At 38.2% G+C, this 14,345-nt stretch overlaps 1 protein-coding gene across 1 annotated transcript in view; it reads right to left on the minus strand.

The window, feature by feature from the left end:
• Positions 1 to 1,320: 1,320 nt before the first annotated feature.
• LOC116780040 (5'-AMP-activated protein kinase catalytic subunit alpha-1-like) overlaps positions 1,321 to 14,345 on the minus strand; it is a 37,906-nt gene continuing 24,881 nt past the window's right edge. Inside the window, exons 3-9 of the mRNA XM_032674549.1 lie at positions 12,214 to 12,307; positions 11,598 to 11,742; positions 9,918 to 10,005; positions 8,822 to 9,046; positions 4,651 to 5,137; positions 4,115 to 4,241; positions 1,321 to 1,565 (exon numbers count right to left, since the gene is read on the minus strand). Coding sequence (XP_032530440.1) covers positions 1,321 to 1,565; positions 4,115 to 4,241; positions 4,651 to 5,137; positions 8,822 to 9,046; positions 9,918 to 10,005; positions 11,598 to 11,742; positions 12,214 to 12,307 — 1,411 coding nt within the window. The remainder of the gene's footprint in view (positions 1,566 to 4,114; positions 4,242 to 4,650; positions 5,138 to 8,821; positions 9,047 to 9,917; positions 10,006 to 11,597; positions 11,743 to 12,213; positions 12,308 to 14,345) is intronic.

A 14,345-nucleotide genomic window follows, 5' to 3' on the forward strand; every position in this document is an offset into this window, starting at 1 on the left:
CCATGCTAAGATATGAGCTAGTAAATCTGCACAGATAAGGAATCTGCTGACAGCTCCTTCACAGAGGCACATTTTGTTTCAGCCCACAGAGTGCCAAGTCTTCTCAGCATTGTCTCTCACCACTGTTGTGGCCCGAATTGTTCTGCTTACAGCCCACAGAATTTCACTCTTAGCACATTACAAAGCACCTACATGTATTTCCACCTGGCTGGATTTGCATGGATTAAATAAAATTTATCCGTTCTTAAATGCAGTACATTATAATGCTGTCATGGTTTAAGCTCAGATAGAAATTAAGCACCATGCAGCCCCTCGCTCAACCCCCCCTCTGTCCCCCCCACCCTGGTAGAATGGGGAGGAGAATTGAAATAAAACTTGTATGTTGAGATAAGAACAGTTTAATAATTGAAAATAAAGTAAAATAAAATAATTATGGTAAATAATAATAATTATAATAAAAAGGAAAAAACAAGTGATGCACAATGCAATTGCTCACCACCCACTGACTGACGCTAAACCCCCCCTTCTGAACCCAGATCAGTCCCTTCCAGTTAACTCCCCCAAGTTTATATATCAACCATGACATTCTATGGTGTGGGACATCCCTTTGGTCAGTTCGGGTCACCTGTCCCAGCTATGCTCCCTCCCACTGGCAGGGCATGAGACAAGGGAAAAAAAAGTCCTTGACTTATGACATGACTTAGCAAAAACCAAATTGTCAGTGTGTTATCAACACCATTCTCATTCTGAAACCAAAACAGAGCACTGTAACACCTACTGAGAAGAAATTAACTCTACCCTAGCTAAAACCAGGACAAATGCATTAAAACTATCCTATATCATTTACTGCCAAATAAGGGAGAGGAAACAGCAGTTTTAACATATTACTGTTAGATGCTGACAATTCTGATCAACTGAGGCACAACTATAGATGATGATCAACAATTCATACTTAAGTCATTGAACTAGTAAGTATACATTTACTTACAGTGTATTAGATGTATGTATTACCAGTGAAAAAACCAAGAAGGTCAGCATAACTTAAATATTATATGAATTCTAATGTGTTATGAACACTGCCCCAAGGGCATGTGACTTCCTGTACCTGTATTATGCTATTGGACAGCAGACAATCAGAATTCACTCCAGATTCAAAATAATATACATAACTGCCTATAATCATTCCAATCCCTCTGCAAATTGCATTCTGTGGCTAGTTTTTTCAGTACCTTAGTTAATTTAACTTGATTAAAACTGGAAGCATCTGACTATGATTTAGGCATGCTTATTGTTGTAAAAAAAATAAGTCCATTTTCAAAATTATTGTGCAAGTATTTTAATAAGATTTGCACACATCTCGAAGAACTCTATTGTATGACTCCCTGGTCTTGGAGTTAAGTCAGCTTTAGAAGAACCAAGTGAAGCGATCACTGAGGGTGTAAGGGATATATCTGCAGATTTTCCTTGTGCATCAGCATCTGAATCTTTTTGACAGGATCTACAGTTGCTCACAGAACCTGATCTCTGTGGAGTTGCAGTCCCAGATTTTGCTTCAGTAATTTCATCTGGGGAGTAAATGGAGGAGGAAAATTAGTCATCAGTACCAAATAAGTCATAGGAACAGCAAACTTCTTCCCCTTTTCACACTTCTAATATTATTTTTTTAAATTTTGATTAATACATAAACAGCTTTTGCAACTGTATATAGTTGATACAAAATAAAAGCTTATACACATAGCAACACAGAATCAAATGTCCTTAAGTAAATTATTCTTGTGCTCTGAACTGTGCTCCAGGGCTATCTGATCTAGTTTAGACCAGCACTCACCATATTTTTCATGAAGTTATTTCCAGGGGAAGTTAGTGAACACAGGAGTTTTCACATCAAAGCTACTTTAAACTACAATTTGTAAGAGGAATAGAGAACAGTTAGTTGTGATGGAGGGAAAGTCAGATCAGCTTCACTATTGGAAGAGAGATGCCAAATTCATGCCCTTGGGTTGTATTTCCTCAAGAGTTGAGGCCAGGACTGCAGCTGCTCCAGTTGCATGGCTCTTAAGCAGTCACCTCCCCTCCAACAGGAATGGCGTTCATCTTATACTGCAGTAGAGGTCAGTGCAGGAAAGTGATTAATCCCCTGTGTCAAATACTACTAGATCTAAGCAAGCACTTGTCAGAAGGGACAAGGCAAGAATTGCAGTGTCAAGTCAGATCAGGTAAACTGTCACGAAACTCAGCCTCAGCCATCCTATACTATGATCCAGCCATATTCCAGTGAATCCTTTTCCCATGCCACATGCTTTCCTAGGCATATCATGTACACCATTAGCTATAAATAATTTGCTTTAGTCTACTATGCTCTTAAACAAGCATTATGGTCAGTCTATATTTGCTCCTCCATTTTCAGGAAGGTATCTGACTTGCAGATTTGGTTGGGATAGAGTTAATTTTCTTCCTAGTAGCTAGCATGGGGCTATGGTTTGGATTTGTGCTGGAAACAGTGCTGATAACACAGGGATGTTTTTATTATTGCTGAACAGGGCTTGCACAGCATCAAAACTTTTTCTGCTTCTCACATAGCCCCACCAGCAAGGAGGTTGGGGGTGCACAAGGAGTTGGAAGGGGACACAGCTGGGACAGTTGACTCCAACTGACCAAAGGGATATTTCAGACTATATGGTGTCATGCTCAGCATATAAAGCTGGGGAAAGAAGAAAAAAGTGGGAGATGTTTGGAGTTGATGGCATTTGTCTTCCCAAGTAACTGTTATGCATGATGGAAATGGCTGAACACTGCCCTGCCCATGGGAAGTAGTGACCAAATTCCTTGTTTTGCTTTGCTTGCACATGTGGCTTTTGCTTTCACTATTAAACTGTCTTTTTCCTCAACCCACGAGTTTTCTCACTTTTACCCTTCTGATTCTCTCCCCTATTCTACCTGGGGAAAGTGAAGGAGTGGCTGTGTGGGCCTTAGTTACCAGCTGGGCTTAAACCACAACAGAGTTGTATGCTGTGTTACTGCCACTCTATAAAAGTTTTTTCTACAGATCTGTCCAACTGCTTTCAAGACTTCACTTACTGCAAGCATGCAATTCCCATCACAAATTTTGTCTACTACTAGCATTGATGGGTTGGACCTGGTTGGCAGCTAAACCCCCAGCCAGCCCTTCATTCACTCCACCCAACCTTAGTGCAATGGAGGAAGAGAATTGGAAGGACAAAAGCAAGAAAACTCATAGAGCGAGATAAACACAGTTTAATAAGATGAAGGAAGAAAGAAAAAAAGAAAGTGATGCAAAGGCAATTACTTGCCACCTCCTGCAAGCAGACTAATGCACAGTCAGTCTCTGAGCAATGGTTACCTTCCCCAAACTCCTGTCCACTCAGATTTTTTGCTAAGCGTGACATCATATAGCATGGAATACCACTTTGATCAAGCCGGGTCAGTTCTTCAGGTTATGTCCCTTCACAACTTCTTGTTCACCCCCAGCCTACTCATTGGGTGCACCACAGTGAGAAAACAGAAAGACTAGTTACTATGCAAGTACTGGTCAGCAATAGCCATAACACTGTTTTAGTCATAGATCAAAAACACAGTCACAGATAAAATAAACAGCACCATACCAGCTGCTATGGAGAAATTTAGCTCCATCTCAGCCAGACCCAGTACAGCAACATACAGCTCAAGTCAAATTTGCATGCCTAAATGCCAAGCTTTATCTTCACTAGGAAAACATGTTCCCATACTTAAGATCTAAATTAACATTTAAATTTGGGGGTGAGGCTGCAAAAACAATTTAGGTTGATCCAAAACTTACTTCCCACAATCCTTCCCCTTTTGCATCAGCAGTATTAGTGCTGGTGCAGACACAAAATGGAGCAGTTCTGGAGTTGATATAGCTAAAAAGTGATTATTTAAGGAATGAAACAGCTAACCATCTGATCATAGGAACACTAGACCAGGAAGGAATAAAGAAACATTAATGCAGATCTAGTTTGGCTTAAATTAATAAAGGGCAACACTTACATCACTTATAAACAAGTAAGTTAAGACATGTTTGCATTTAAAATTATTTCCCTTACAAGTCCATTGACTTATGTAAGTCTTTACATACCATCAATGCTACGGAAGTCCAGTAAGTATGTCCTGCTGTCCACCTGATACAACTGTAGACTCATTTTGGAATATGCATTTGTCACTGGATTCTTCCTTCGAACACGCAAATAGTATGGATTTACAACCTAGTACATGAGAGATTTGACTTAGTAACTAGAACTGCTTAAGAAGCATTGCACATTGTTTTTCTTATTTCAACTCACTGGTATTATCAAGTGATTTCAGGTTTACCTGTCAGAGTTTTGTTTTTTTTTTTTTTACCAACAAAAACACACCCAAAAAACCCCAAATAAAACACCCTACTCAACACATTCCCAGAGCCCCAGTAGAAAGGTTAAACACATTAGCAAGATTTTTCCTGTCAGCATAAATAGCCTCCCCCAAAACCCTTCCTGCACAGCCAAGCACAAGCTGTCAGTACAGTCACGAGACTATCTTCCACAGCACAGGAGAACAGTTTCAGACTTCTAGGCTATGTAGTTACACAGCTCAAAAATTTTCCAATGTCTGCTGTAAAGACCCTTTATTCTTTACCTTCCATTCATAATCCAGTTGTTTAATTGCTCGACAAACTTCAGCCATGATATCATTTGGTCGACTCTGACTCCGTATTCCCAAGTGCCACTTCGCTTTTCTTACACCTTGGTGTTTTGACTTCTGTGGATTCAACTCATCAAGAGTATGGCGGGGACGTGGTGTTTCAGCTACTAAGAATGGCACTCTTTCAGGATGAGGTCGAGACAGATTGTGATCATCAAGAAAAGAATCCAGTGGGCTTGTAGCCAAGTAGAAGTCTTTGGCCTCATTCATTATTCTTCTATTATCTATAATGAGGTGATAAGCAACCACTAAAGGGTCCTGATGATTTTGGCTGTATAGACAACTTAGCACTTCCTCTTCAGTGCATTCAAACTTCTCACACACTTCTTTTAAGGCTTCATCATCAATCATGGTAGAACTATATGAGGGGTCTTCAGGAAACAGGTATTTGGGAAGGTCCTGCTTAAACCATTCATGTTCTCTAGATTTAAAAATAAAGTCTGAGTATATATATGTACAGTAAGCCTTTTTAGTATTAAATAATTTAAAAAATAAAATTATTCTTCATCTATACAAAAAAGATCAACAGTTGTCAGTCCAAGCCCCCTTCTGTGCAGCACAACAGTACATAATGAAAAGTAATTATCTCCTTCACAAGATTTTGTTAGACATTTTGCAGGAGACTGAAAAATGCCTCTTTCCTCTAAGGGTTTCAACTACCTGATCTCCAATAATATCTTTGTATAAGTCAACCACCTTTTTATATAAATAGTTGTTCTTTTGGCATTGGGTTTGTGGTTTGCTTTTCTTTTTACTACTTTGCTATTTTAGTTTTGAGATATTTTCAACTGAAATCTGTATGCTATCCAATCAAGCTGTCCCTCCCCAAGTACATACATAACAAATTAAAGAAATCTTGATACTGAATAGTTTCTTTGGTAATGTTTGAACATTGAAGTCCACACTCTCTACCCCCAAGAAGCTGCCTATCATTTTTTCATTCAGAACCCCCCCTGCTCTCTCTTCAAGCCTTAAAGAGTAGAGGGAAGGCTATGGAAGAGTCAATCTGTACCTCTTTACTAGTGTATCCATGGGCTAAGAGGGAAAAGGAAATATACAGAAGGGACCAAATACTTAGGTTGCCCAATCACACAGAAAAAAAATAAAGTAGTTTTGTGTGCCTAGAGTAAGTTGTTTAACTAGTCAAAGGATATGGTATGATGCTAATTTAAAAAGTATCCTACTCTATAGCACAATGACTTGCTACAGATTTAAGAGCAGTTATATTGATCAAGCTCTAGTCAGTATGAGCCTGAGAACACACCTCAGCACAAGTGCATTGAGCAAAATGTACTTTCATCATAAGAAAGCAGTTAATTTGGAAGTAAAAAAAAACTTTTCCCATACGACTATAACGCACAGCTCTAGCTGAATAACTATTTTGTTACTATTTGTTGCAGTGGACCTCTTCCTTTGCATACACACACCCCTAGAAAAATTAAGGTATTCGATTAAACTCAAAAGTTTATCCTTTAAACTGAGATGATGTCTCATAGCTAACAGGACAAAATTGTTTAGGATTCAAAGTCCAACCATGCTCTGTAGTCAACAACTTTCAACATCTTTTTTCACATCACTTCTCTTTCAGACTTATTTAACATGACTCAGATGAGTGGATAGGAACTTAAGTTTTACAGTGTTTAGTTCTCAGTGCTTTGATTTCTGCCAGTCTTCTCAATGACTTCTATGCCTCAGTCTTCAACGGCAAGTGCTCCAGCCACACTGCTCAAGTCAGGAAAGGCAAATGCAGGGACTAGGAGAATAAAGACCCTGAGCCTACTGTAGGAGAGTATCAGGTTCAAGACCATCTAAGGAACCTGAATGTTCCCAAGTCCATGGGACCCAATGAGAACCATCCACGGGTCCTGAGGGAGTTGGCAGACGAAGTTGCTAAGCCACTATCCATTGTTTTTGAAAAATGATGGTAGTCAGGTGAAGTTCCCGAGGACTGGAAAAAGGGAAATATAACCTCCATTTTTTAAAAGGGGAAAGTGGAAGACCCAGGGAACTACAGACCAGTCAGTGTCACCTCTGTGCCAGGCAAGATCATGGAGTACATTCTCCTGGAAACTATGCTAAGGTACATGGAAAACAAAGAGGTGATTGGTAACAGCCAACATGGCTTTACAAAGGGGAAATCATACCTGACAAATTTGGTGACCTTCGATGATGGGGCTACAGCACTGGTGGATGGGGCAGAGCAACTGACATCATCTACCTGGACTTGTGCAAAGCATTTGACACTGTCCTGCACAACATCCTTGTTTCCAAATTGGAGAGACATGGATTTGATGGATGAACCACTTGGTGGATAAAGAACTGGTTGGATGGCCGCACGTAAAGAGTTGTGCTCAACGGTTCGTTGTCCATGTGGAGACCAGTGATGAGTGGTGTCCCTCAGGGGTTGGTACTGGGGCCAATACTGTTCAACATCTTTGTCAGCAACATGGACAGTGGGATCGAGGGCACCCTCAGCAAGTTCACTGACGACACCAAGCTGTGTGGTGCAGTTGACATGTTGGAGAGAAGGGATGGGCCATCCAGAGAGAACTTGACAGGCTTGAGAGGTGGGTTGATGCAAACCTCATGAAGTTCAACAAAGCCAAGTGCAAGGTCCTACACCTGGGGTGTGGTAATCCCAGACACACCTACAGGTTGGGTGGAGAAGGGATTGAGAACAGCCCTGCGGAGAAGGACTCACGTGAGACTCCACCTGGAGCACTGCGTAAAGTTCTGGTGCCCCCAACATAAGAAGGACATGGAACTGTTGGAACAAGTCCATAGGAGACCATGAAGATGATAAGAGGACTGGAGCACCTCCCCTATGAAGACAGTCTGAGAGAGTTGGGGTTGTTCAGACTGGAGAAAAGAAGGTTGCGTGGAGACCTCATAGCAACCTTCCAGTATCTGAAGGGGCCTACAGGGCAGCCAGAGAGGGACTCTTCATCAGGAACTGTAGTGACAGGACAAAGAGTAATGGGTACAAATTGAAAGAGGAGAAATTTAGGTTATATATTAGGAAGAAATTCTTTACTGTGAGGGTGGCAAGACACTGGAACAGGTTGCCCAGGGAGGTGGTGGGTGCCCCAACCCTGACAGTGCTCAAGGCCAGGTTGGATAAGGCCTTGAGCAACCTGGTCTAGTAGGAGGTGTCCCTGTCCATGGCAGGGGGGTTGGGACTAGATGATCTTTAAGGTCCCTTCTAACCCTTTAACATTCTATGATTCTATGAAAGTACTTCCCATTGTAATAAAGTAGTAAGGGATATATGTAACACATTTTTTATTTTACTGAAAGAACATGAACATTGCTAACTTGCTAACTTCGAACCCTAAAAGAGGAAGCATTTTCACTAAGGTAGTATTTCAGAGCTCTCTCCTTAGAGTTTCTTACAAAGAAAATAGGAAAACCTAACTATGCTACTGCATGAAGGACAGTTTTATCAGCTACCTGTTTTTTTTAATTCTACCCGCTGTGCATTTGTCAAAGTGGTCACCCCCTCCAGAATCCTATCTTGAAATCTGGAGTCCATGATGGCTATCTGTAGCTACAAGCTTAAACTTGTCAGTTTTCTACGTACTAATTGTCACTCATACACAGGTTCATGTCAGGGTTTTGAAGCTAGAATAGAATGCCATCTTATACATGGAATATTCAGTCTCAACAGATTATTTTGCTGAGTCTGCAGAAATATGAATAAAAGTGATAGTTATCAGGTTAAAGAGTCATAACTTCTCCTCAGACATTTACAGTACAAAGTAGCAGTTCTTAACAGCAAATAATGTTCTTGCCCAGAGAAGTCAATAGAGTACAGTTTTTGCAAACCATTCTGCAGGTAAACAGGCTTGCTTTAGCAGTCTTAAATCTAGAATTTCTCAGAATGTTTATATGTAACATATATATTTGTTTTACTGTGACCTCCAATAGATACTACATTGGTCACAGGAGATCAGAGCCAGAGCTAAAGTCAAACAACCAGAAGTTGAATTTTTCATCTTAGACTATAAAACAGGGACAAGTTATATGAATGATTTCTTTGTTCTGCATATTTTCACTAAAATTACCATTCCAGCATCCTATGATCAGACATGAGTTAATGTTTTACCTAATGTTTCTGATTGTTGCTCTCTTCATTGGATCTACTTGCAGCATGTGTTTCAGAAGACTAGATACAGATGGATTCAGGTATTGAGGGGTATAAAAGATACCATCACATATCTTCTTAAAAAGGGTTGGCACATGATCATCATCAAATGGAAGTGTTCCACATAACAAAGCATAGAGAATAACCCCACTGCTCCAAATATCTACTTCTGGACCTGCATATAATCTGGGAAAAAGATAACTATTAGCAATTTGTGCTTAACACATTTAATTAGGGTTTTTTTTCTACATTCTTACATTGTATCGCGTTAATTGAGAGTGTGTGAACTTTGGACAACTTATCTGCAATTACTATACCATTTCAGTGCTATGCTTTGAACTCTAGTGTCCTTCCCCTTCAAATATGTAACGAGCTAGGGCAGAAGTACTTAGTTTTTCTCTCTATTCTATAAAAATAATCCACAGATACAATTTAAGACAATGGTAAACTGAAAGAAACTTGCACCTGCTACCAAGAAAGCTCATGTTATACTATCATTGTTTGAGTACAATCTATGTAGTCATCTAGCCTCCAAGTCTTGGAGGTTAAGTTTAAGACAAGTCCATATAGCAAAACTTGTCACATCTTCTATGCTACTGCCTGAATAAAACATACATTTGGCCTCCAATTAGCAAGAGATATTAGAGTGGGTAGCATAAAGCAGTAGATTTGACAATCACTGAATAAATTCAGACTGAATACCTATTCTGCAGCAGATATTTCACTGCTACTCAACTTCACAGTAGACTTTGCCTGTATTTCTATCTATACCTCTACTTCCAAGATCTGAGCTGTAAATGAGATTTTTAAACCAATTCAGGCACACTGCACACACTGGATTTGGGACATCACACACGACCTCCACCTTACAAAAACTATTCAAAGATAGCTCATTGAAGCTCTAAATGTTTATGAAAAATTATCAAGGCAATTAAGAGTTCAGTCCACAGTTTCTTAGCATCAAGCTTGTGAATTGCACTAGTTTTGAAGCCTTTAGAATTAAGCAGCAAAATGACTGAAGTACGTGCACATATGCATCCAATAGAAAAGAAACTACCTTCCTGAAATTACTTCTGGTGCAGCATAGTTAGGGGAACCACAGCTTGTTCTTAAAAATTCTCCATCTGACATCATATTTGATAGACCTGAAAGTATATAAGAGTAACTACTAAAGATTCAGAGAGCAAAGTAATTCACACTGCATATACCACCTAGAACAAATTACTAGTAATTCAAATTAGAAAGTTAACTAATTTATCTCAGTAAGAAGGCAGCATTGTTTGGAATTATTGAGATTTTTATATGAGAATGCTACATGATCCTGCATTTAGTTTACCAGAAACTTGAGTAACATCAATCTGTTATTGCACACAACCTAGGAATGTTCTAAAACATATTAATTCCAAGACAAAAACCAACCCATTCTCGATTACACAAGCATGATAGAGAACAAAGCTGCTCTAAGGGAGAGAGGAGCATAGCAACATAGGATTTTGGTCATTAACAAGAAAGCGTCTTAAAAACCATATTCACTTCTAAATGCCAAAGTGGAAGATGCTACCACAGAATTGTCTAAAATTGTTTAAGAGGTTATATAGAATAAGGGAACTGAGGAGTGCATACAGCTTCACCACAATTTAGACACCGACACTGCTTCAACAGGTTTTTGAAACACTGCAGTTTAAAAATCAAGCTATACTGTAAGTATAACCTTTAGAACCAGACCATCCTCATCCACCAGCCTTTAGCATATCCTATGATCAGTAAAGAATTACCACTTCTAGAATAGCTGTGGAAAATATCTTCTAGTTTCCTCCGTGAGGGCTGCATAATCAAAATCAGTACAGGCCAGAGAACTCAGACAGAAATTATGCCCTTTTACTGGGGGGGGAAGAATACGAAAGAACACAACTTGGCTAGTTTTCATACTTGCACTCATATACTTGAACACTATCGTTTTAAAATATATTTAGAAGACTCAGCATTACCTAGCATCTTTCAGAGACCTCCAAGTGCTTTACAAGGGCAAGTATTTTCTACTATACCTACAAGAGTATGAATACCTTACTATGCTTATATGGTCAGGTTTCCCGATTCAGACAGTTCGAAGAACTAGCTACCAGTCTTTGCAGCAGCTGTGTTAAACAGTTAGTATAAACAATTAAGCTTTCTGATTAGTTAGGCAGCTATATAGCTAAAAGCACAGGAGTTTGCAAAATTGTTCTTATGTTACCTTTTATGTTTTAATTACACTTTTCAATCACATCTTTTGAGTTTTCAAAGTGAATTTAGAGCAGTTTCTCAGGAGAAGTAGTGTATTTTACTAGAGCAATGTGGCTCTTAAATATGATGAACTTTCCTTGCGCTGTACTTACAAGAGAGCTAAGCATCTGCATTTTACAGATAAAGAAACAGACAATAAGAGAGTCAGTTTTGAAGTAGCAAGGTGGGGAACTAAGTCTATTTAGAATTATTTGAGAAAATATTAAGCAAGACCAAACAAGACAGTTCACAACTTCACCCAGTCACAGAAAATACCCGACTTGAAGAGAAAGCTTTAAAGGAAAATAAATTTGACACATGTGCAAGAACATCATTTTGGTTTACATTGAGATTTTCTTGTATTATGTCCTACCACCAGGATATTCAAATATACACACTTTATTATTTCCCATAGTAATTAACAGGATCTAAATAAAACCAGAAATGTGATCAGATATAAAATAGCAATGCTTACCAAAGTCAGCTATCTTGGCATTCATGTGTGCATCAAGCAGCACATTTTCAGGCTTCAGATCTCTATGTACTACCATATGCCTGTGACAGTAATCCACACCAGAAAGGATTTGCTGGAACAGACGTCTACTTTCCTTCTCATCAAGCTAAGACAAACAAAGGTTTTAAACAATTTTGAGACAGTGGAGGGATAACTTGGTTTTCCTCTATATGAATTAAAGGAAACTTTCCCATGACTGAAAGTTATCATTTATAGTTTTGATACTTTATACAGCAGATGATCAGTACTTATAGCAGAAAGCTTCATAGCTTACATCATTTTGTTTGTACCTGTCACAAATCCAGTTTGTACACAGTAATTGTAAATTAACATATCAGTATCATTTATTTTTCAGTAGAGTGGAAAAATGCTACAAAATCATACATAAAGATCTGAAACATGTTAACATATAACTGTTTTTAGTTTCAAAACAAGATGTAGTCATAAAGTATATTTTAATTGCTAACCGCAAAATTAATGCTGAATACATAAGAAACAAACCTTCATTTAACAGGAAGGTTGCAAAAGCAATAACAGAATGCAAGTCATTGATTTGTAGAGTTGGACTACTTCTTACCCTTCCATTTTTACAGATATAATCAAACAGTTCTCCTCCTGAAACATATTCCATCACCATGAAAATGTCAGTTGGTGTACTGATGACCTGGTACCTGATAAGAATAAGTATCTGTTAGTCTGTGCACTCAGTTAAAGCAGCTAGTTACATTTAGTTAAAACCAAAGTTGTGCAAAGAGTCAGATAAAAGTATATTTAAAAAAAATTAACAGCTCATTTACAGTTACTGGAATGATAATATTTTTTAGAAGCTATTTCCTCTCCTTTTACTATGTGATGCCATCATTGCCAAGACTAGCAGGGAATTTGTATTTCCCACCAGGAAGTTGGGTCTTTGTACTTTCAGAGGACTATTCTCAGTCCAAATTGTTTCTGTGAAGCCATATACAGTACTGCCTCACAGACATTTTAGTGCAGTGAGGAAGGAATTCAAAAGGACTTTGCTAGTGTCTCAAAAGCACACACCCTTCAACAAGCAAAAAAACCTTGCCTTGTCATAAATAAAAAAAGTGTACTTCAAGAACTGAAAAAATATTCATGATGATGAGCAATTATCTTTTACAAAGAGACCTAAATTTGTCATTAGTATTTAAGAGTATTAACACCCTGGTTATTATATTTTTATCACTATACTTTAAGGTTAGCTTTGAGGTTTTGAAAAAACTAGGTTATGTTCAAACTCCCCACTTAAGAGATTGATATGTTTTTTACATATCCTTACCTAAAGGTTGTTTAATTTTTCCCCCCTTACAGCAGTCAGAAGTGATCAATTTTTAACATAACAAGAAAATGCACACTGGTAAACCTTCAGTCAAAAATTCAGATACTATATTAAGAAGACAGGAGGTAGCAATTGGATGAAAATGAATGTTCCAAGGTACTACACTTAAGCATACAAATATCCCAATTGTAAAAAAATAATTGAATTCACACACACTACGGAACTGAAATGTTCTTCAAAATGTTGATTCTTAAGACAAGGGGGGAAAAAAAGACACTCCAGCTTACAAAGACAAGTTTTTCTTGACAGCAATGAGTTCAGTCTATTCAGGTGAATGTATGTGTGCACATATATATGTGTGTGCATGTATCTATTTAAACAGCTTAGTATCGTAGTGTAACTGCCTCAGAATAGTATTCAGGTTATTTTCAAAGTTAACTTTACCTAACATCTTATAGTCCAAGATGCTTTACCTTTACTAATTTTCTCTCAAATACCTTGGTTGAAAGTATGTCATGTATTTAGACATGAACATTCTGAAGTTGTCACTAAGACACTACAGAAATAATCCAAAAGTTACAGTGCAACCTCATTTTTAACACCCTTACTGTTAATGACCTTTCCCATAGTTGTGAAATCACCGAGTTTCAGGCAAACATGAGCAACAGTTTATATTTTAGATCTTCACAGTGATTTTCCATCCTCTAGATGATGTGATAATGAACAATGTTGGGAGATAAACCTCTTAGCATCACTGAAAAGAACGAGCCATTCTGCACCTCATGTTTTCAGCATCTTGGAAGACTCAGTCATGCTTCTCTATAGTCAGTTCATTTTTCTAGTTATGGAAAAGGAGGTAGTGAAATAGTTACATATCTATAATATAAGTAAGGTCATCAAACCACACAGCACAGATGAACAGAATGCACAAAGAGGCAATTTATATAGGAAAATAAGATGCATTATATTGCTAGAGGTCAAAAACCACAAAAGGAGATGCTCCAAAGGTTTTTATTTAAAGCATGGTATAAAAAGAAAATCTTATTGAGGTAGACTTGCAACTGTATATATTGCTAAAGCATTGTATGAAAATTTTAATAAAGCACAATGTTCCAAATTAGACATTGTCTAATTTGTAATATTCAGCTGAAATAATCTGATTACCTTTATGCCAAATATCTTGAGCTGCTACCTAGCAGTTCCCCAATCCAGCTAATAGCACAAGCAGCATGATCCAAAGTCACCAGCAAGTCTACCTACACAACAGTATCAATTATAACTCAAATGCTATTTACATTCAGGCTAATAACCCTTCTATTTTGGAAATGCAGGTTGAACAACTGAAAAGCTAGGGATCCATCAATTTTTCCATCATCTCCTTCATCTTGTCCTTTCACTCAACATGCAGAAGT

This window comes from Chiroxiphia lanceolata, chromosome W, assembly GCF_009829145.1.
Source record: "Chiroxiphia lanceolata isolate bChiLan1 chromosome W, bChiLan1.pri, whole genome shotgun sequence".
Lineage (NCBI taxonomy): Eukaryota > Metazoa > Chordata > Aves > Passeriformes > Pipridae > Chiroxiphia > Chiroxiphia lanceolata.